This window comes from Anthonomus grandis, chromosome 10 (genome assembly GCF_022605725.1).
Source record: "Anthonomus grandis grandis chromosome 10, icAntGran1.3, whole genome shotgun sequence".
NCBI lineage: Eukaryota > Metazoa > Arthropoda > Insecta > Coleoptera > Curculionidae > Anthonomus > Anthonomus grandis.
This window is the reverse complement of record NC_065555.1, coordinates 18757000-18781046: the sequence shown is the minus strand read 5'-3', so window position 1 is coordinate 18781046 and position 24047 is coordinate 18757000. Positions and strand designations below refer to the sequence as shown.

At 33.8% G+C, this 24047-nt stretch overlaps 2 protein-coding genes across 10 annotated transcripts in view; one reads left to right on the top strand and one right to left on the bottom strand.

The window, feature by feature from the left end:
• LOC126741573 (autophagy-related protein 16-1) overlaps positions 1 to 24047 on the top strand; it is a 579654-nt gene that overhangs the window by 51611 nt on the left and 503996 nt on the right. The window lies entirely within an intron of this gene.
• Positions 21217 to 24047, bottom strand: part of LOC126741569 (uncharacterized) — a 251654-nt gene continuing 248823 nt past the window's right edge. For all 7 annotated transcript variants that reach the window (XM_050448039.1, XM_050448037.1, XM_050448042.1 and 4 more), the window contains exon 10: positions 21217 to 22609. In XM_050448039.1, the coding sequence (XP_050303996.1) occupies positions 22082 to 22609 (528 nt within the window). In that variant the 3' untranslated portion in view covers positions 21217 to 22081. The remainder of the gene's footprint in view (positions 22610 to 24047) is intronic.

Sequence of the window (24047 nt, the reverse complement as noted above, 5' to 3'; positions counted from 1 at the left end):
GAAATCATATACATCTCTCATAGACCTTATGACCGAACATTTTAAGCTAAATGTCTCAGTATTCGCGGAACGTTCTAAATTTTATACCGCTTGAAAATTATTTATGACTAAAAGTGGGCAGCCAAGCTTCAAAATTTAGCTTCAGTGTGTGATTTCGAGGCAAGTGTTTTGAAAGTCGTGTTAAGGGATCTTTTTATCATTGGATATGATCATGGTGCAACTCAAGATCCCTTACTCGAAGAGAAGAAGTCGACAACGCAAGAGGAGAGTATAAATATAGCAGCGGCTAAATCAGCTGCACAACCTTTTATGGTGCACGATAGTCCAGGTACAAGTTATATGAAACAAGAGGTAGAATTGCATTTTACTGGAAACAGGCTGGGTAAGTCCTTCCAACATTCTACTAACCTTGCCATGACTCAAAATTCGAGTGAGGGAATCAACAACGCTAATCAACAACAGTGCTTAGTTTGTGGACGTAAAAATCACAAATCAGAATTTTGTTCTTTTAGAGAGTGTTTTTGCCATATTTGTGAAAAGAAAGGGCATTTAGCTCCTATGTGTCACCTTAAAAGAAATAAAAAAAATTATAAAAAGCCAAGCGTTACTCGAAGCGGTCAAAATTATTTGGAATCTAAAGAATATTCTTTACATAATCTGGATTTTAAATATAATCCCATTTTAATTGAATTACTTGTCGATAATAAAAAAAAATCTTTTAATTTGGACACAGGACCAAGTTTTAGCATTATTTCTGGAAAAATATACATAGAAAATTTTAGTATTTTCATATAAAAATTAATAAGATTGTACAAAAAACTAATCATGTCACCTCTATAATGGAGATCATTTTATTTCTTTAGGTTTTATTAAATGCAATGTGTTGTATGATAGTCAGGGACATGATTTGGTTTTTTATATAATTAGAAACGCAGCTGGACCACCTCTGTTAGGACGTGATTTTTTTAATGTTTTTAATTTAAAAATTTCTAATTTAAATTTTATTGATGTGCCCTTTGATATTAATAAGTTAATAAAGCAATATTCTAACGTTTTTTTTCCTGGAATTGGAACTTTTACTAGGGGTGTTATATCAATCAAATTAAAAAATCAAGATGTATCCCCCAAGTTTTTTAGAGCTCGCCCCTTACCGTTTGTAATGAAAGAGAAAGTAGAACAGGAACTTAATCGTTTGGAATCGTTGTGGGTTATATCTAAGGTAGATTATAGTGAATGGGGAACACCAGTAGTACCGGTGCTTAAAAAAGATGGCTCGGTGAGACTTTGTGGTGATTTTAAAGTCACAATTAATCCAGTTATTGAGGTTGATCCTTAGAACATTGAAAGGCTAGAAGTAGCATGCCGTGGAACTATGGGCAGGTTTGTTTGCTTGCAACATCTCTGATGCAATGATGCCAAGTGCTTATAGAGAAATGGCAAAAATCACTTTATAATATCATCAAAATTTTCAGTTGTTTCCGAAGGCACAAAACAATACTACTGCTCCCCTTTAATAAAATATCAAGCATTTTTTAAAAATAAATTTGATAAGATACTCTATATCGAAGTCAATATAAGTTAAGTAAATGAAAATAAAGTACGAAGAAACGAGAAAACGGTAATGGCATCGCAACGCCGCTCGATCGCATTGTTTATGTCACAGATACAAGCACTCTTTACCAGTGACGTCGTCAACAAATATTTACCTGATAAATTTTTATTAATTAATAATTAAAGAGTTTGAGTATAAGTAATATTACCATTTATGAGCTATTTATGTGTTTTTTTTAATGGACTTCATTAGAGGAAGGTCCTAATGAAAGGCAGCATTTTTGTCAAAGCATTTTTATGGAAATTAAATATTTTATTAATATAATATTATAGATTTCTTAATAAATCATGTTTTAAGACACAAATTTTTAACATTTTGCAAAATTTTATTGTTATTGTTATATTGGACAAAACTCAGTTTTACATCACTTCCTTACATCACATAATATATACTTCTATGCTGCTGACTTTTTTAAAGGGACAGTATTGCTTCAGCGGAAAAAGTTAAAACTACAAGGATGTTCAAATTGTGAAGGAGTTGCAGGTTTTTTGTAGGTTATAAGATTTTTATTATGAGTATTTAGCCTGTATAATGGTTTTGAGACATTTAATAGTGACCTATATAATACCTAATACCAAATATTATATCATATTAATTTATACTAAAAAACAAAGCTAAGAATAAAGACTATGTACAATAGATTAGATTAGAGAGTTTATTAATAGTAATATACAAACAAGTGCTTTTACAAGTCAAATAAAATATGTCGTATGTTGGGCTTTTCCATAAAATCATGTTATTATTTCATGTAAGTATTTTAATAATGACTTGAGACATCTAATTTAATTTCTTTGGCGCAAATTTGCTTGTTGCAATCTTCGAATTTTAATTTTTTGTTCTTTATTTTTTTTCCATAATCTGGTGACAAGTGATTAAGCTCTTGAAACGGTGGAATCATCAGTGCTTAGGTCCTCAGGATATCATTTTGATTTTACCCTAGAATAATATACATAAAAATATAGTATTACCAAAATTTAAAAAAAAAAAATTTAAAAAATGTATTATGATAATCCAATTGATCAATAAAATGTATGTTATTATAGAGAATCTTTGTAATGTCATACATTTGATTAATTGCATTTAATTAAACAAATATAATACAATAAAATACCATATCACTTTTAAATAAGATATATAGAATAGGATGATACATGGCATAAAACTAGTAGTCTATTTTGAGTGTATTTTTACCTTTTCCTTGGCAGAGTCAGGGAATGTGTAGCAGTTAAACAAAAACGGCTTGGATGAGAAATAGGAATTGTTGACCTAGACTCCACGGTTACTGTAGAACTATAATTTTCAGATGCAGTTATTGTTGATGATGAATGATCAGATCTGTAATTATACAAAATTTGGTGTATCAAGAATATTAATCTATTTTAATTATCCATACGTGTCTATATTAGCTTCACTGTTTGTACTATATACCATTTTGAAAGCTAAAGAAGTTTTTGCACTCTTCAAGAAAGCTACCCCTGTAGCTTTGAAGGGTAAATCACTTGGTAAATTAACTGAATTATTGGCTGCTGTGTTTTTAACCAGTGCATCAGAAATCCTAGTAAAAAAATTGTTTTACACACATACCTAATTTAATAAGTATTAGGTATAAATAAATCTATATGAGTAACACTAATACTTTTTGTGAAGAAGCTGTATGTTTTACAACATAGCCCAAGCACAAGTTTTAAAAGGTTGTTTTTTTAGCTTACATAATGTAGTACATAAAAGCATGCAAACCTTTATCAATAATTCTAAGGTAAAATATACTCATACCTATAAATATACTAGAAAAATATATTTAAAAAAATTACCTTTGAGGTAGAGCTGATTTTTTTAATAAAGTCTTGCTACTGATAATATTATCTCCCTTATATCACTTCTAAGGATGTGATCTGAACAAACAAATATGTTCTTTTTAAATGTGTTGATTTCCATTAATGAAACCCATTGTTCCCTTTGGGCATAATCATTGGGCAATCTATAATAAGTATTTGATATTTAATCAAAAAGCAGAAAAAAATTACAGTAATAAATTAATATGTGGTGCCAATTACTATATATATTATTGTAAGTTGCAATAAGGTAAAACAAAAAAAAAATTATGGAACAAATTTTAAAGAAAGACAAAATTAACTTTATACATAGATATCAAACTATATATAGATAGGTACATAGGTATTATGCATTTTTTCTGCCAAAACAACAAAAAAGACATAAAATCCTGTAATAAAACCAGGGACAAAATTCTAGTTTTATATCTTTTATAGCGTATTAATAGATGAAAGAATCAATGATATGTTCAAAAAAATATTTAGATTTAAAAATATAAATATGTTGGTATTTTACGCACACTTTCACATTCAAATTTTTATTAGGTTTATATCTATAAAATCCCCTATTCTACATTTATGATGATGGTCACCCCATGATGTAATGTTATGAAAGTATCGGTACTTACTTGTGAAAAGATCGGCTTGAATCACGTTTTTATCATGATGCGGCACAAACGACACAAGTTTTTGCCATCCTAGCAATTTAAAAAAACACTAAAACGTGGCCTTTTTTCCTTTTTAAACCAAAAATTAAAGAAAATACACGAATCCCGAATATAAACAAAAAGCTGTTTGACAGATGACACAACGCGTATGGTTTAGGCGCTTAAGCTCCGGTGTTGTCGCTTCAAATTTTTTAGAAGCAGTTTTAGTGATAAGAATGTTAATAATTTTGTTTTTTTTTGCTTAAGGATATTATATTTATTCTTAAAATAGGTTAATTGTAGTATTTATACTTTTTATTTTAAATTTTCCTAGAAAATATAACAGAAATAAGTTAAATTAACGTTATAATGTTTGTTAAAATATAGCTAAAAATTTTCTCCGTTGGAAATTTGTATCGACTTGACAACAGAGAATCGGCACATATGTTTGTAAATAAAACACCCCTCTTGCCCCTGTGCACATGTTGGACTCAAACAAAGTTGTTGTTTACTAATTCTAGCCTTTCAATGTTCTAAGGGTTGATCAGTACCCACTTCCACGAATCAATGAACTTTTTGTGAAATTACAAGAGGGGGTGGAATTCACTAAGTTGGATTTATCTAGCGCATATCAGCAAATTTGCTTAGATAGCAGTTCAAAAAATCTAACCACGATTTCGACACATAAAGGGCTGTACCAATTTAATAGAGCACCATTTGGTATAGCAAGTATTCCCTCAAAATTTCAGAATATCATGGAATCCCTTTTTGAAGGCGTAGAGGGGGCAGTTGTGTTTATCGATGACATTTTAAACGTTTAGATACCGTTTTAAAAATATTGGATAGGGCAGGTCTAAAAATTTGCTTGGAAAATGCAAGTTTTTTATGAAACAAGTTTCATATCTAGGATTTAATATCAATAAAGATGGTCTTACGACGTGTAAAGAAAAGATTTGTGCTATTATAAATGCACCCATTCCAACAAATGTAACCCGATTAAAATTATTTTTGGGACTAATAAATTATTATGGCACTTTTGTTGCTGTTCCCAACAATGCTGTTCCCACTTGACCAGCTTCTTAAAGATGATTTAAAATGAAATTAGACCAATGAATGTTCTGATGCATTTTCTGCAATAAAAAAACTTATGACTGCTGCTCCAATATTAGTGCATTATAGGCCTAGTTTAGCTCTAAAGTTAGTAACAGATGCCAGCGATTATGGGTTGGGCGCGGTTATATTCCATGTTTTTTCAGACAATATTGCTTTTGCGTCGCGGACGTTATCCGCGACAGAAAAAAAATATAGTCAGGTGGAAAAAGAGGGTTTAGCTATAATTATTGCCTTATGCAAATTTAATCAATACTTATATGGGCGTAAATTTACTCTTATAACTGATTCGAAAGCGCTTACTACAATTTTTCATCCGCAAAAAAATATACCCCAATTTTCAGCAAATCGCTTACGAAGGTGGGTTGTTATTTTAGAAAATTATCAGTATGACATTAAATTTGTAAAGTCAGGTGATAATTTAGCAGATAGCCTATCACGTTTGCCTGTCGAAAACATTGAAAAGTGGGAGGATGTGGATATTCATTTTATTATTTTTCAAATAATCCAAAATTTCCATTAAATTTCGAAATAATTAAAAGCGCATCGCGAACAGATTCCCAAATTTTAGAAATAAAAAATTATGTAAAGAATAATAAATGGCCATCTAAGATAATAAACAGTTTAAGATCTTATTATCGCATAAGAAATAAAATAAGTGTAGAGGATGATTGCCTTTTGTGGAGCAACCGCATAATCATTCCAACCGAAATCCGCGAGCATATTTTAAATCAACTACATATGTCACATCAAGGGGTGGTGAAAATGAAAAGCTTAGCACCGTCGTATTTTTGGTGGCCGGGACTTACTACAGATATTGAGAGGTTGGCAAGCAATTGTGAAAATTGTTCTTTGTATAAAAAAATCCTAAAAAGGCTGAAATTCACCACTGGCCATGACAATATCGGGTCTGGGAGCGGGTACACATTGATTTCATGGGGCCATTTGTGAATAAATATTTTTTTGTAATTACAGATGCCTATTCGAAATGGTTACAAGTTTTTCCTGTTAATAATTTAACAGCAAAATCAACTATCGAAATTTTACGTTCAGTCTTTTCACGATTTGGAATACCTGAATTTGTGGTATCAGATAATGGCAAAACATTTTGTCCTAAAGAATTTTTTGAGTTTTTAAATAAGAATAATGTTCAACACTTAACATCTCCACCATATCATCCCTCCTCAAATGGAGCAGCTGAAAATGCTGTGAAAACGGTAAAGGCATCTCTAAAAAACTCATTGGGGAATAAGTTAGGTATAGATATAAATAAATCATTATGTAATTTTTTATTTGATTTTCGTAACACGCCACATTGAACGACCGGAGTGACTCCTTCTTTTCTTATGTTTAACAGGAAGATCAGAACAAGATTTGATGCTTTACTCCCTAATAACTTAACACATAATACTAAAAGTAGCAAAAACCAAATTATTACTGAAGTCAGAAACAAAGTATTAAGTAATCAAGCTAAATAAAAAAGTTATCATGGAGGAGAGCGTTCTGCTGAATTTTCAATCAATGAACAAGTTTTTGTTAGGGATTTTCGTTGTGTAACAAAGCCCACCTGGATGAAAGGTTGTATTATACAATAAGTGGGAAAGAATATATATATTATAAACATTCCAACCCTAGGTAATATTAAGTGGAAACGTCATTTAAACCAAATTAAAAAGGTGCAATTTAGAGAATCCCAAATTTCAAAAGATATAGGTCAAGATAGTGTGTTAGTGAGGATTTTTGTGTGGAAAATTCAGAGGATACACCTCTGGACTCTAATAGTGATCAAAAAGTTAATATTAATGGGGAAAGTGAAATGATGGTGCGTCCCAAGAGAATAATTAAACCTATAGAAAGATTTAGATTTTAATGAAAAAGGTGAATTATATCTATAGATACACAGTTATAATTATATTATAAATTTAAGGTTAAATGAATATGTATTTTTTTTGTAGGGGAGAAGAATGTAGTATCTTCCAGTTTAAATAAAATAAGTAATGCGTCCAGCTAGCGTATTTACTACGACATACCGCACATTGTAGCGAAAAATGCGGTAGATTCTTACTAACGAGATCAGTTGTAGTCGGGTCATGAGTTAACAAAACGTTTGTGGTAAAAGTAAAAAGGAATTTATTAAGTTATTAAATAAATAAGCAGTTAGTGTTATTACCGGTGTTTTATTATAGTTAAACAATAACCCGGAACATTACAGGTACAAAAGATGTATTTTTAAAATAAGAATAATATTACTTTTGTAAAAGTATTTATTTAGTTTAACCTAAATTTTAACAACAAAAATTCGAGAAATACCTTTAAATAGGAAAAAAAAACTAACATCAAATTCTTAGCCCGAATTCCTAGTTAATTGAATCTCTTTGTTCGCAAAAATTTTCATTATCATCATTGCTTCAGCTAAAAAGCTTTTGAAAACTGTAAGGTCATCTCTTAACTGCCAGTCAAATCCAAAATGTTTCTGCAATAAAGTCCGAACATCAACTCTAAGAGGTATTATTGGCAGAGGAAAACTTTTAACTTTTTTACCTTTCTTTAAAACTGATTTAAAAACTCCGGTGGTGGAATTGTAATACATTTCTCCACAGACTACAGCATTTCCAATTGAATTTTTAGAAAAGATGAAGCGCTTCATTTCTGAAAACTTTAAATTCTAAGATCCAACTGCTTTAAAATACTCCTTTACTCCCGTTTTCCAATTGGTAACTGGACAATCTTGATCCAACAATCTTACAGTGCCGTGGTCTTGGATTAAGATGGATTTTCGATCAATGATTGTGGCCTATTTTTTTACCACTGTTTCGATTCTCCCAAATACTCTGTCCGATGGTAGAAAAGAGTGTCCAGTAACTGGAAAAATTAATTCGATGGTTGTAACATTCGCTGGGGCACTATTGGACAAAAAGTAAATTAGCATGCCAATCATTGTCGAGTTGCGATTTTGCCTCCCACAACCATCTGCGCAAACTCTAATCACAGTGAAAGATGATAAATCGATTTTGGAAAGAGTGTGATATACTGCTGAGCATATTTCATTCGACCCTTCGTTATGTTCATTCTCCATCCAAGAATAAATGAAAACATTTTTATTAGTTAGCTTTGCCTTGGAAGAGCCCCGTACAATGGTAAAATTGTATGTATAAAGCTGCTTGCTATAATTGGCAATTTGATCCGATACATTAGGATTAACAAAATTTTTTTGACAGTCGGAAGAAAAAGTGACCATATCATCCCTAACTGCTTTTAGTTTACCGAAAAAGGCATTTGCTCTTAATTTGTGCACTCTTTTTTCTATTATCATATCTTTTTTTAGATCAATATTAGTTTCTGGTTTTATTTTCTCACCCAATTCAATGCCTTTTGAACAGGCATCTGTAACGGGGGTTCAGAAACCAATATTATATTCCCTATTAAAAATCCTATCAAATATCTTTTTTACTTTTAGGGCCGCATCACATGATTCGGTATACATTCGCCATATTTTTGAAATATTTAAACGCCAGGCAGTAAAATTGGTATAAACTTTCTTACAGTTACCGTTCGTTTTTCCGAAAATTTAACACTAACGCGGGGATCGCGTTAGTCATAAATTATCCATAACCACGTATGTTAGTCATAAACCACGGTTTTCTTGAGGCATTAAACCTGATTCTAGATACCTTCTAGATATTCTTTGCACACGGTCTCTCGAAATGCTCAGAATGTTTAAAAAAGTTTTTTGACACACCCTATTTCAAATTTTTCACTTCCACTTTTTTTACAAAATTTCTTACACTTACACCTTTTCTGCTACTATTTCCTTTTTTTGATCTATCCCGCTTTGGCTTTGATGCTTTGGAATGTTTTAAAATAAAACAATCTTGTCCAACTTTGGTTTTGTTTGAGTAAAACTTGCGATGAAATTCATAGATGTCAGTTAACAAAAGTTTTCTGCATTTATATGTCTTCCCGTTATGACTACAGATGGGGTAGGATGGCAACTCTTTTGCAGCTAGTCTGAAACAATAAAATTTAAAAACATTCAAAAGTTATTTACCTAACTTATTATCAACTTAAAATAACCAAAAGAAAGGTTAATGACAAAAAAGGCTTTAAGCAAGTAGTGTTTAACAGGAAAAATCGTTTTTTTACTTTGATTATCCGCATTTCGGATAATTTTTTTCTATAAAATAACTTATTAAAAAAGAAAGTATTTATGTACAGGTACCTTTCACGTTTAGCTATTTCTCGCCTCCATTTAGATTTGTCAGCCACCTTCTTCCTGCCTTTTTCCAATTCTGCTGCTACAATGTTTTGATCCATTTTTTACTAGCTTTTACGTTAAATAATTATTTTTCTTACAGTTTATTAATAAACACAAAATAAGTAAATTGCTTAAAACAAAATAAAAACAACAAGCTTCTTTAACGTCTTAGAAGCACTGTCTATATTCATGCAAGGTTACGGAAGAAATCGTAATAAAGCGATTTCATTGCTGGAGCGGAAAAGGCGAGTTTTGATCTGTCAGCGCGATTGGATATAGCAAGTTTTGCTTGGGAACCCAAATTTCATTGCGAGATTTGAATGGCTTTAAGCGAGTTTTGCTGCAAAATTATTTTACTAAGGTGTAGAGGGCAGCATAATAATATTTTGCAATATTTTAGCGGGATTTTTGAAAAAGTGGATAAGACGGATAAATTTTTCTTTGCGACGCCTCATATGAAAAACACTGTTGTTCCTTTTTATAATTTCGTGTATAATTTTATGATTCTAAAGAGCCTATTTTATCTTTAAATTTCTTCTTAAGCGCGTTTAAAGGGTTCATTCTGAAATAATTCTCCATATCGAGAATATTCTCCGATTTTTCATTCTCGTAACATCACTACCTCTAGGCATTTTACCTAATTTCTTTCTCTGTTTTACAAAGATTTGCCATTAATTTGATTACACCTTATTATACACATTACATTCTAATGCCCTGTATATGTTTAAATCTAGATAATGCAGGTATCTTCTATGAATATAGGAGTATTAATTTCACAGGTACTACAGGGGTATCAGAAAGAGAAAAAAAACAAATTCAACAGATCTGACATAAAGGGAATCAGCACTCACATAATGTAGCAAGCTCGTAATGTAGAAAACCCTTTGATCATTTGAGAACAATGATTAAAGCAAGTTAGGAATATTCTTCGTCAGGTTTCATTACAGAACTGGAAAAAAGAAATATTGAGTTTGCTGCTGCTTTGAAAAGGGAGAAAATCTCTGAACGATGATCTTTTGGTAATTTCAAGTATTTTCTCTCTTTTTTATGCCCAGGAATTTCTAAATTTCTAAAAAACTAGTTAATAATAATTTATTTTACTCCAAGCTCTTGATGATTGAAAATCGTTATTCATGTTATTCCAGGCTTTTTGAGTGTTTTTTATATTTTCCAGAAATTTTTTATGTCAGTGATTTGAAGTAATTTCTTCTATTATTTCAGGCATTTGATATCATTTTGTTTTTCAGTCATTTGATCTGGACTGAGTTTGCATGTCTTTCAGTCATTTGGAGTTTTTTTTCTGATTTTATCCAGACCTTTAACTTTATTTTACATAATTTATATGCTTAGGGATGTGTTCCAGGCATTGAAAATACATTTTTATGTGTCCTCTTTTATATCTGTAGAAAATAGTGCGCGGATAGGTGGTGAACGGCCTATATAGAATGAAATAATGAGTAGGCCAACTTAAATCCAAACATAATATGTAAGTGTCGCGAAAAAGTAGCAATCAAATTCTAAATATAGACTTCGCCGAAAACGGAGGCAAAATATGATTTTTATTAGGTATTGGTTTTTGCTAGTGATGGAAAAATCACATTATTTTGAAAATCGGATTATTAGGATATAAATGATTTCAATAATCGGATTATAATTCAAATTAAAAATCACTCGTGTGTGTATATTGCAACATCGCAAATTATAAGAGAAAAGACACTTTTTATCAGCTGATCAATTCGTGAGAAATAGTAAATATTTGCTCCTTGATCATTACACTATTGCTGTTTCTTGAAAAAGTATATTTTAAATTTTAATATTTTTAATTTAAAATTAATTATAAACTGTGAGAAAAGAATATTACTGTAAATAGTAAATGATGTTTACGATGAAATGAAAATTTTAAAATATTTGGGTAGAACGACTAATTCGAAACAACATCAATTAAGAATACATCCAACAGTATCGCTAGAAGTTGCTACACCCGAATAAGATCAAATAGACACATCAAAAGGCCAAACAGTAAATCAGTCCACTTAAAGTATTAGCCCAAGTAGGACCTTCCAACACGGCAGTAGAGCCAGAGGATGCCTTGATACGTCCTTCCACCTTCTCGCAAACTATTTTCGTTGCTGTTACCTAAAAAATTCATTAGACCAGAAACAATTAAACCATTAAAACCTTTTGGTTCAAATGAATCAAATGAGCTCAGATCAATCAGATAAATCAAATCAGAAAGTAAAATTTCAAAAATTAATATCAAGTTAATTAAAATTATTGTGTTGCTTTAACGACGGATATCTATACCTCGGACAGCAACAAAGCCTACGTAACTGTCACTTGCCATTTTATTCATGAAGATAAATGTCAAACGCGTGTTTTAGCTACCAAGGAATGGTGTGGATCCCATACTGCCAAAAATAATGCTGTAGAATTAAAAGACATTTTGAACAAGTGGGATATAGAAAATTGTAACTATAGTATCTGATAATGGCGCTAGTCTTAAAAAAGCAGTAAACGAGTATTTTCAAAAATATCGCCATCCATGTTTCGCTCATACGCTACACTTAAGCATTCCTGACACTATATCTTGATAGAGAAATTGAGCACTCTTCTAAAAAATATAGAGCTATCGTCGGTTATTTTAAACATAGTGTTGTGGCAAATGATAAACTTAAAAGCGTTCAAGAACAAATGAACTTTTAAAGGTCAAACAGGAAATCGCAACTCTTTGTAACAGCACCTCCATTATAACTGAAAGACTATTATTTATTAAGGATCCATTAAGTGTAGCAAGAGCAAATTTGCCAATAGATCCTGAATTTTTAGACGCGAAAGAATAGAAGGCACTTGAAGATTGTGTTATGGTTTTAAAACGTGTTAAAAAGTGTTCTGCCAGGTGAGAAGTATCCTACATTATCTGTAATTATTGCTCTTTTACGTAGATTTCAATTTACCTTAAAGAATCTTAACGTAAATTGCAGCATTGATGAGGAATTAAAATTGAAGGTGCTGGATACAGTCGCACGGCATTTATCGGGCTTTGAAACCAACAAAACTATTGCGAAGGCTTGTATTTTGGATCCTAGATTTAAAAAATATGGTTTTAGCCTCGACAAAAATGCTCAAATGAGATGTTCAAAAAATAGTGATAGATGAACTGACGCAAATATTAGTAGCCAAAGGGAGGGAAAATGTTATAAAAGAAATTGATGCAGAAGTTCCTAAGAAACGGGGAGAACATTTGCATCATTATTATGAGTGGAAATCATTTGGTCTCATTTTGATAAAAAAGTCACAACATAGAAATCTTTTACTATATTAATTTTAATTATCTAATTTAATCTTTATCTAATCTTTAATTATCTTCAATTGCTACTTTAAGGGTAATGCAATATTTAGAGATGCCGCTTTTAAAAAAGAATAAAAATGCCTTGAATTTTTGGAAAACAAATATGTTAATAAGGCCAGAATCGTAGATGGCGATGAAATATTTATGTGTCCCGTGCACATCTGTACCCTCATAGAGAGTTTTTTCAAAAGCGGGACAAAAAAACCAATCAAAGAAAAAGTAGACTATTACCCAAAAATTTAGATTACATAATTTTTCTAAATTCATGCCTTTAATTAGTTTTTAACGAATTAAAATATATTTTTCTTTACACGTATATTAGAAATAATTATTTTTTTAGCTAGAAATTCTTATTATCTGTACTTATTTTTAGCTAGAAATTCTTGTTTTCGTTACTTATTTTTTTTAATTTAAAAAAATTATTTGTTTAATTTTTTGCTTTTTACGTTATACGAATGATCTTATATTACCATTATTTGACAAATAAAACATGTTTATTTCTATTTAAACAAATAATAAAGGGCTTAAAAGGAACACAAAGAATTATATATTTCATATCTACTTTTAGTTCAATAACAATCCTAAATTGTATCTATAAGTCCCATCCTTTCGTCCTACACCCTTTAGTAATTAATAACAAAAAATAATACCAGTATTATGTTTCTTATTATTAAATACTGAATATTTTATAGAAAATAAAATAAATAAAAATCTATACTATTATTCATAAAAAATATGAAAATGAAAAGAAATGGCAACGCAGCTGAAAATCTCACTTCTGCCGCTTTAGGCACAGTATAACAATAAATAATTTATTGTTATACGTGCTTTAGGCATACTCCCATGACAAATTCAATTGACCAATAAGAAAGTCTGAATCAAAAACCCAAACGCTGACTACCGACTTGTGAGTGATCGCGAATGAGACGTATGGCGATTATATTTCATCTCTTAATTTTTTCTGTCACTCGCCCATAATAATTGAATTATTTTGACATAATCGGATGATGAATGATTCTTCATTTGAATTATCCCATCTCTAGTTTTTGCTTTAGTTCTGAAAAAGAATTATTAAAATAACGTGTATCTCGTTAAATATAAGTGTTACCCTCATCTGTTATTTGAGCTAGTTATTTTTTTGTAACATTTTATTGATCAACCAATATATAGAGCACTTGTTTACGAACTTGGGTGTTTTTATTTATCCCGGATCATTACAATGCCATATATTATTTAAGGCATCTAAAGTCATTTTTTTTATGCACTTGAAGTCAAGTTTCGGTAAGTATTATTTGTTATTGTTGTATAGAATGTATTACGAATGAATTATAACGAATAGTGTAATTCTTACGTGTTACACTATTCGATTTTAGTTCATAATATTGCACAGTAGTTTTACTCTACACCTAGATATAAATATCTGTCTGTGCAGTTATTATGCGTAAAAGTAATAATGATAACAAAGCTATACGAAATGTAACTAAGACGTGCAAACAAAACTATTTGGTTAACAAAATGAAAAGAAAAATGACATGTCTTCGCGACATAAATAAATAGTTTTCAGCAGTGACAAGAACATAATTATATAGATTTTTGTTTAAAAAATATTTTTTTTATGTATCCCACTTGTATGAGTTGGCAATAGATTGTATAACTTAAGGTCTAGGTAACTAGAAAATCAAAAATGAAATAATATTGAAGATATTCTTAGGTATAAAAATATGTCTATTAAGGTTATTTCTAGTTCTATAGGAGTGAATAACTGTTGTAATTATGGATGGTTTGGAGTAAACAAACGGATACTCTGACTGGATAATAATGTGCTTATTTTTGGAATATTCTCATAATATAGGAGATTTTATTAGGTAATTCTGAGGTACATTTAATAGAATTAAGAGAGTTCATAGTTCTGGTCGGTTAAATTGTTTCATATTCAAGATATTATCAAAAAATATTATTATAAGTTTTATGAGGGTGACGTTCCTATTATTTTTAAATTCAATTTTTATACTTCCATAAATATATTTTAAACACATTTAAACCATAAATATCTGGTTTAAAATAGTCTTTATGGGAGTCGACAGATTAATAACCCTTTCTGATATCCGGTGCATCAAACGTCTTTTATTACAACAAAAGTATTTCCATTTAAGACCAATCTCCTTTTTGCTATATCGAAGTGACGATGATCCCAGCTAGGGCACTATCATTAATCTCATCAATCTTCTTCAACGTTAGAAATGAGGATGTTTCACGTCGAAGGCGGGAAAGATAACTTTAAAAACTTTTAAATCGCCTCTTGTGCCTCTAGACACATGCCGTAATTTAAGTGTGAAAAAGAGAATCATTATTCGAGGGGACTAACAAGGTGCGAAGTCATTATTACGCGATTTATAATAGCTTTCATGGGTGCCATTTTTCCATACGAAATGCATTAATGTAATTTTCATTTATCGGTTAGCTCGACTCCCCGAGGGCTGTTCTCGAACTAGTTATTACAAGCAACTTAAAAACAGGTTAAAAGTAATTTATTTTTAAAAACGGGGCGTTAGACAATCAAGTGTTTTCTTATAAATGAGTGACTTCTGCCGAATTATCGTTTTTAGGATATTCCACTCTCCGAGTAAAATGTAAGTAAGCAGTAAAGCCTATTAAGTTTTTTGAATAAAAAATTATTCCAAATCTTAGGCACGAAGAAATATCTAAAGTAATTTAAACATATTTTTAATGATTAAGAGATATGAAACTTACCTTAAATGAATCAAATATAAAATGATTTCGGATGACCAAAAAACAAAAATGAACTTGAAAATGCGCGAAATGAAATTAAAAATGACTTCACATTTTCGAAAAAAATTTTTGGAAATTGGAAAGGAATGAAATTAAAAAAAGATATTTCAATTGACTGTAATATTTTAAATCCCTGGAATGTCCAAAAAGGAGGACCGAAAGACATGAAAAGTGACTTCGCATGCTCGGAATAAAATTAAAAATTATTGCAATTTTAAATTATTTAAAAATTCAAGCATGAAAATTTCCTTCAAATATTTAAAATCAAATTTGTAATAATTCACTAATTTAAAGCCAATTCTCATTCCTAAAACTTAAAATAATTCTTCATTTTTTCTAGGCATTTTAAGTAAATTTTCATGCCTTAAATTTTCAAATAATTTCTCATATTATTCCAAGAATTTGAATTTATTTTTCACGTAATTTAATTATTTATAGTTTTTGTAAATTTTGTTACAGTCACTCATAAAATAAGAAAAATCACAAATAAAATAAAAAATTATTTCAAATTTTAAGCATGAAAATTGACTTGAAATGCCTGGAATAAAATAAAGAATTACTTTAAATTCTGGTATTAAAAACAGGCTTAAAATTTCCAAAATATTACAAATTTAATTCCAAATATTTGAAGGAAATTTTCATGCTTGAAATTTGAAATTTTAAAAAATTTTATTCCAGGCATTTCAATTCAATTTTGTGCCCATAGGAGGGTGATGCGTCGCCGAGCGGGAACATAGGAAAATCCCATGTAAATTTTAAAGGGATCAATTATTGGCTTCCCTGTACATTTTACTGAAAAAATGTAAGATAACTTTTTGAAGAGACCAATCTGGCAAACCCTCGTGCCAAGTTTTAAAAAATTTTAATAAGTGAATCTGGAATTATTCAATTAAATGTAATTGCAAAATTACCAAATTTTCGGTTCAGGTAAAACCAGACACCAGCCACCAGCAAACAATTTGTTATAAGGCTTTCTCAAATCTAATGCACAGCCGAATACAAGAAATGTTTTTTTTTTCGTTTTATCAATCTCACAACCATACATTCAAAGTAAGACACGTTAACATTCCTTTTTTATCTAAACTTTTATTTAATATAACGATGAAGTTAAACCAATAACAATTATTATTATCGATTATTAAAAAAATAATTTTATCATATTTAGAATTTAATTAAACCAATAGCAGTATCTGAAATATTTTCAATTTATTTTCCCATCAAGTCTATCTGGTCCATTTCAACCATTAAACCTATTTTTAGTAACTTCGAGTCCAAAGACATTGCAATAAATAATTGTAAATGTTTAACTCAAAAGATCGATAATAGATCCGAAAAAAGAGAAAACTCTTAATACTTTACTAAGTGTGGAAAAATATAATAAAATAAAATAAAATACAATAACTTTTTTAAAAATAATAGAGAATTACATAAAAACATCAATTAATCAAATGTTCAAACAACCCCCCATTAACAGCTAACCGATCATCGAATTCATTCCTAACGTTACTAAGTTGATATTGGGAAATTTTATTACATTCTAACGAAATAGCGTTTTGTAACTGGTTTAGATCTCAAATTTTACACTTTTATAAATGACACTTTTTAAATGACCCCACAAAAAGAAGTCATTCGGTGAAAGATCAGGTGACCTGGCTGGCCAAAGTATCCGGTACCGTGGACTAATAATATTGCCATTAAAAGCATTTTCCAAGCACTCTCTAATCATACGGGCATTATGGGCCGGCCAGCCATCCATTTGGTACCAGATCATTTGATCTTCCTGAACAACTTCTTCCAAGGCGGGTCCAATTTGATTTTGAAATAAGTCCAAATAGGTTTCAGCTGTTAGATTATAGTCCATGAAAAAGGGTGCAATAATATGGTGTCCGATAATTCCCACGAATACATTTGTTTTTTGGGGATATTGTGTCCGAGTATGAACAAAGCGATGTTCATTTTCTTGGCTCCAATACCGGCAGTTCTGAACATTTGGTTCATTGTTGAGGGTAAATGTACATTCATCGGTAAAACAATTATTTCTTAAAAAATTCCTATTATTATTTGCTCTTTTCATCATTCCAAAACAAAATGCCATTCTTCGCTCTTCATCTCCTTCCTGCAGCTGTTTTTCAAATTTATACAAATAATATTTGTGTTTTTTTAAAGTGCGCAATACCGTTGTATGATGTTTATTTACCTCTTGCCCAAGAACCCTCGTACTAACATCTTATTTTCCTGCACACTCAGTAGAATATTAAGATCTTTGTTCTCTCTTTCTTCGGCTCTATTTTGGATATCCTGAGTTGAACATTTACAATTATTTATTACGGTACCTTTGGACTCGAACTTACTGACAATACGTTTAATAGTTGAAATGAACGGAATGGGCTTGGTGGGGAAATAAACTGAAAACGTTTCAGATACTGCTCTAAAACTGTTTCCCGCATAATGCCACTTAATTATAGCTATTTTTTCGTCGATTGAATAATTCATACTTGTGACAGCTGGTTAAAAGACCTGTCACTAGCCGAATTTCGCGTCTTTTTAGGCGTAGTAGATTTTTGGTGAGACAGGCAGAGGGCTCACCTATGTACGCTTTGGCCTGTCTCAAACCAGGGGACTCAGTCCATCTTCGGTGGGTCCACTTGTCCAGCAGACCCTTTATTGACGCGACCCCAACGCATTTGGCGATACCAACTATGGGTTCCGGCCCCATCGGCACATTCGCGGATCCCAGTCTGGCAAAAGAGTCCGCTTCCTCATTACCTGCATGGCCTGCGTGGCCAGGTATCCAGGTACGAGGTACTAGGTACGAGCTGGACTCTGCAGCCAACCTGTTTTTTCAGGACTTTTATGCACTCTAGTACAAGCTTGGAGCTTACCTTTGCGGCCGTGATAGCCTTAATGGCAGCTCTGCTGTCCGAGCATATTGATACGACTGTATTGCGGTGTCTGCAGCTTAGGATTTTCTGTCCTCATTTTAATACAGCGAATACTTCGGCCTGGAAGACAGTGGCGTGCTCCCCCAGCGAGTATGCCCTACTGGTATGTGGGATCCCACCACAAAGCACTGATCCAGCTCTGTTATTCATTTTGGAGCCATCTGTGTACCAGATGGTCTCCCTATTTAGCAATGCAGGTCTGTTGGAATGCTGCCACTTCTCTCTACCTGCAATGGGCGTCACGAATCCCTCGCAGTCCACTGTCACTGGAGCCATGCAGTCACTGCCCATCAGAAGGAGAGGACATTCCTGTATGGCCCGTGCCAAATTTTTGCGTTACCGGTCTCGCCAGCACGTAGATCGCCAAGGACGTATAGCCTGTACGCAGTCCTCATTGCCTCGAAATGCACAACGAGGTCTAGAGGCGGAAGGCTCAGCAGAATCTGAAGCGCTCTAGTTGGCGCCGTCCGCATGGAACCCGTTATGCTGAGACATGCAAAACGTTGGACTCTGTCCAGTTGAGCACGAATTTTCGCTTTCTCCGTACATGGCCACCAAACGATAGCCCCGTATGTGAGAAGAGGTCTTACAATGCGCGAGTAGATCCAGTGGAGGATCTTAGAAGACAGACCCCAGGTATTGCCGAAAGCCCGCCTGCAGGCCCATAGCGCGCAGGTGGCCTTCTCCATTCTGGTGTCTGCATGATCGTGCCAGGAGAGTTTGGGATCTAACATCTAGAGATATAACAGGGGGCGTGCCAAAGTTACGTCTCCTCGTGAATAGTAGGAGCTCTGCTTTTTTGGGGTTAATTCTGAGACCCCCCGAGAGGCACCATATGTCCACCATACGCAGGGCTCTCATCATAGGGCCCCGCATTGAGACGGCATCTTTCCCTGAGCAAAGGATTACCAGATCATTAGCGTAGGCCTGTGTGTATAGGCCAGCATTGTTTAAAAGATTTATCAGGCTGTCGACCACAATGCACCACAAGGTAGGGGACAATACTCCTCCCTGCGGGCAGCCCCTAGCCGCCAACGTTTCGACAATCTCGTTATTGAGCTGGGCAGATACATGACGTTTCGAGAGCATGGCCTCTATCCAGCTAACCAAATAGGGTTCTGAGCCGCGGCTCTCGAGTGCTTGGCAGATTAATGCGAAAGGGGTGTTGCCGAACGCCCCTTCAATGTCTAGAAACGCACCCAGACAGGCCTTGCCACTACCCAGTGCACCCTCCACCTTCCTAACGAGGTGGTGTAGGGCTAGGTCCATGGATTTGCCCGCCTGATAGGCGTATTGGTGCACATGCAGTGGTTTGTTGACCAGGATGCTTTCCTTAAGGTACCGATTAATCAGCCTCTCCATCGCCTTCAGCATAAAGCTGGTAAGGCTGATAGGTCGGTACGATTTGGGATCTGTAAAATCGATTTTTCCGGGTTTCGGAATGAAGACGACTTTCACTTGACGCCATAACTTTGTGACGTAGCCCTGAGCAAGGGACGACCTGAATAGTCTGACTATGTGTGGGGTTAGTACTTCCAACCCGTTTTGCAAAAGGCTTGGATATAATCCATCCATGCCCGGAGATTTGAAGGGGGGAAATGTCTTGATTGCCCATTTCACCCTCTCGTAGGTAATTATTCTTCTAGCAGTCTCGAACTCTAAGCGAATCGGAGCCCGAGAACAGCTAGGAGAATCGCGAGATGAGTTGGAGTCTGGGAAGTGAGTGGGCAGCATGACCTACAGTGACTCCCGCTCATTGGTAGTAAAGCCGCCATCTGGGAGTGACAGCGACCTCAATTTAGTTCCAGGTTCCTTGGACAGTACTTTGCACAGTCGTGCTGCGGAGGGTGTGTTTTCAACGTCATCGCAGAACCGCCTCCAGCACTGTCTTTTGGAGTCCCTGAGTGTCTTTTTGTATTGCCTTTGAGCTGCGTAGAATGCATCCCAGTCAGTGGCAAGCTTAGTGCGCTCAGCCCTGCGAAGGAGCCGACGCGTAGTGTCACGGTGCTTTTCCGTGTTACTGTTCCACCAGGCATTCTTGGCATTGGCGGGTCTCCGTCTGAGGGGACAGCTGCCCTCGAATGCCGCGACTATCGCACGAGTCAGGTTGACAGTCCCGATTTCTGTGTCGGCCGGAAGTGTGTACCTTGCCGGCATGTCCGCAAGACCACCGACTAGTTTCTCTCGAAATTGGTCCCAGTCAGTGCACCTTGGGTTTCTGTAGGCTGGGGTATCGCACCGAGCCTGCTTCTCTAATTCAAAAAGAATGTGCATGTGGTCTGACATTGCGACCTCAAGGGACACTCTCCATGAGCTGAAAAGGTTCACAGTACTAGGTGAACAGATAGTAAGGTCAATAATTGATTGACCCCTATTGCAGTAGAAAGTTGGGACACTGCCTCGGTTGAGTAGTTCTAGGCCATTTGAGCACAGGAAGTCAACCAGGGAGCGGCTCCTTGGGTTCTCATCTCCGCATCCCCAAAGGCCGTGATGTGAATTCGAAAAGCAGCCCATGAGAAGCGGAAGACCCAAGTCTTCACAGTATTGATCTTTAAGGATATTCTGGAAATAATTAGTTTAATGAGAGGTTTTTTTCAATGCAATATCCTTTTACAGAATAAATTCGTATATGGTTCATGAAATAATTATTAGTCAGATAAAAAGAGGATAATTAAAACCAACTTTTTAGATAAAATATTTATTATAATAAGTTCGAAGTCGATTACAAAATAGGTCGACATATTTTATTAAATAGACTAACTTAAAAATAATAAATAAAACGTTACCTAAATAATTAGTCATTAAAAATAGTTATTATGGTATTTCGTTAAAGTGATGACGACACTGTCTCCCATCAATGCTAATAAACCAAAAAAGCATCGATCGAAGAAACTTTGGTCTAAAGGACAAGCTTTTATAAATAGAGCAAGCATTAAACATTCATTCATCCCTTTTACTCATCCAGTCATGCTTAGTCGTCCTTCAGACCTTACGTCCTAAATAAGTCCCTATATGCTTTAGAATATCCTATATGAAGCATGATTTTTATGCCTTACTATAACTAAATATTGCGTAGTATATCCGGCGCCAGTAGAAGCAGCTGAGAATTGATTCAATAAGCAAAATTGTCTAACTAAATAATTATTATTAATAAATTAAAACGGTCGCGTCGAGACTTCTCTATAACTTACACTGATACCGCCATTAAGCGCCCTCCGTGCAAGCTGTACCTACCTAAATAAACTACCAGAAGTCTATCGCGCAAGCTTAAATCACACATGTTTACTATAACGAAACTATATGATTTTTTTAGTGCAATATCTTGTTTTTATAGCACATTTATTTAACTGGTGAGCCTGAATAAGAAGTGATTGCACACCATTAAGTATAACTAAAAATAACTATTCATGTATGCGTTAGCAGCACTAGTAACTGAAAACTAGTCCTGAAAACTAGTGGGTGTTACAGGTAAAGAAAATTGCGCGTTATGGGGGTGGTGAGGGTTAAAAAAATTAAAGTGTTTATACACAGAAACTGATCAGCTAACTTAGAATCTACGCGAGTGGTGCGAGTAACTGTTTTCATAGAGTTTGCAAAGGCTTCCGGTACGGCTGGCGCTTAATTGCGACGGAATGCTGATATTGTCCTGGCACAGTTTGTCGCTCAACTTTCTCCGTTGCCATATAAACGTGCATGCGGCGATAATGACCATCTGGACCGCCAAGAATAAGAGTCCAGCGACCATAAGTCCGGCCAAATTGAAGCATAAGCCTTGATTGTAATCGGAATTGATGAAGACGGCTTCGCTTCCTAGAGAGGTGTTGTTGGCGTTTTTATCGAAACCGAACTTATCGGTAATCTGGATCGATTGGACCAGGAGGAGATCTTCTTGGGACTCAGTAGAACGTCTCCTCCTGCGTTTGCCGAAGGAAATGACCGAGCGAAGTTCACCGGTTGATTCCTCTTGGTCGCATTGGACTGGCTCGCATGATGGCATGCACGGAGTTACTAGAGCACGGAACTGGACAACTTCTGATGAGGGGAACTTAAAGGCGTCGAAGTGGGATAGAAGAATCTGGAATAAAAAAGTTGAATTAATTCAAGAAGTCACCAGGTGTAGGTGTGTTGGAAGGTATGTTTGTTCTAGACTTTTGAAATTGTTTTTAATTTTTTTTGCACTTATTTGTTGTAATTCTTTATGCATTCCAAGTACTGGAACTTTTGAAATCATGTCTTTTGTAGTAATTAGAAGAATTTCCTTACTTAATTTCAAGCATTTGATCTAATTTTCATGTCTCCTAGGAACTTGAAATAACTCTTCTTTAAGGTTTTCAGCCATTTGAAGTAATTTTTCATTTTATTCCAGGTATTTGGAGGCAATTGTTATGGCTCCAACAGATTTTGAATAGTTTTTTACTTTTTCCCAAAAATTTGAGAGAAATTTATGTGCTCTCCAGGTTTATGGATCTATACCTTCGAAGCATTTCAAATAACTTTCAGACATTTGTTCATAAGTTTTTCGTTTTATTCCTGCGGTTTGACGTAATTTTTTTTAATAATTTCCAGGTAGTTAAAGAAATGTTATTTATGCTTTCCAGGTGGTTCGGGTAGTTCTTAGTTTCTGCCGGGCCAAAAATTACTACAAATTCTTTGTAATGTTTGTCCAGGTAACTGAAATGACCTAGATTACTTAAGAAAGTAATCCTATGCCTGGAAGAAATTGAGAACTTTAAGGCATCTGAAGGAGATCAGAAGCAGGTGCCTGGAAGAGCGAACGAATTAATTCAAGGATGACAACGACTTGCGAGGGTCTGAATAAAATTAAGAATTGAATTTGGTGCCTGGAAAAGGATGAAAATTACCGTGGAAGCCTGAAAAGAAGCTCCATTGAACCTGAAGCAAATGTCGGACAATACAATACAAAAACGCAAAAAGATGAACGCATTTGTCCTGAAGCCGCATCTAATGTACGAATTCTTTGAAGTAGTGGTCTTAATTCAGTATTCATTGCAAGAAAAACCTTTCAAAATGATCTAGTAGATCTACTACTGAAGGCAATATAAATAAAGTTATTGATGAATAGAGAGGACAAGAACATGTATCTTCAACACTTAGTTCTTACGTTTTCGGTTTGAGCACTCGCAACTAATATTCAACATTTCTTACAGAGGAGTCAGTTGCGAAAAGAACTAACTTCAAGATGAAAACACTTAATTCGTTCTTTTCCTGTTTAAGCACTTTTATAGATGGGTCCCATAATGATATGAGCTATCAGAGTTATTCAAAACCATTTCGTTGGAATTAACAACATCAACAGCAATCAGTTCCGTTACGAATATCACATCAGGGCTGTTTTTTTTTTTAATTTCTAGTAGAGGGGTGTTTTGTCACTACCAAAGCGTCACATTCATTAAAATGAGTTTCAAGCGTTCCTAGTTCATGGATCTATATCTGAATAGAATGTGGCTAAAGATAATGATAAAGACATGTTTAAGATGAAATTGTGTAATAAG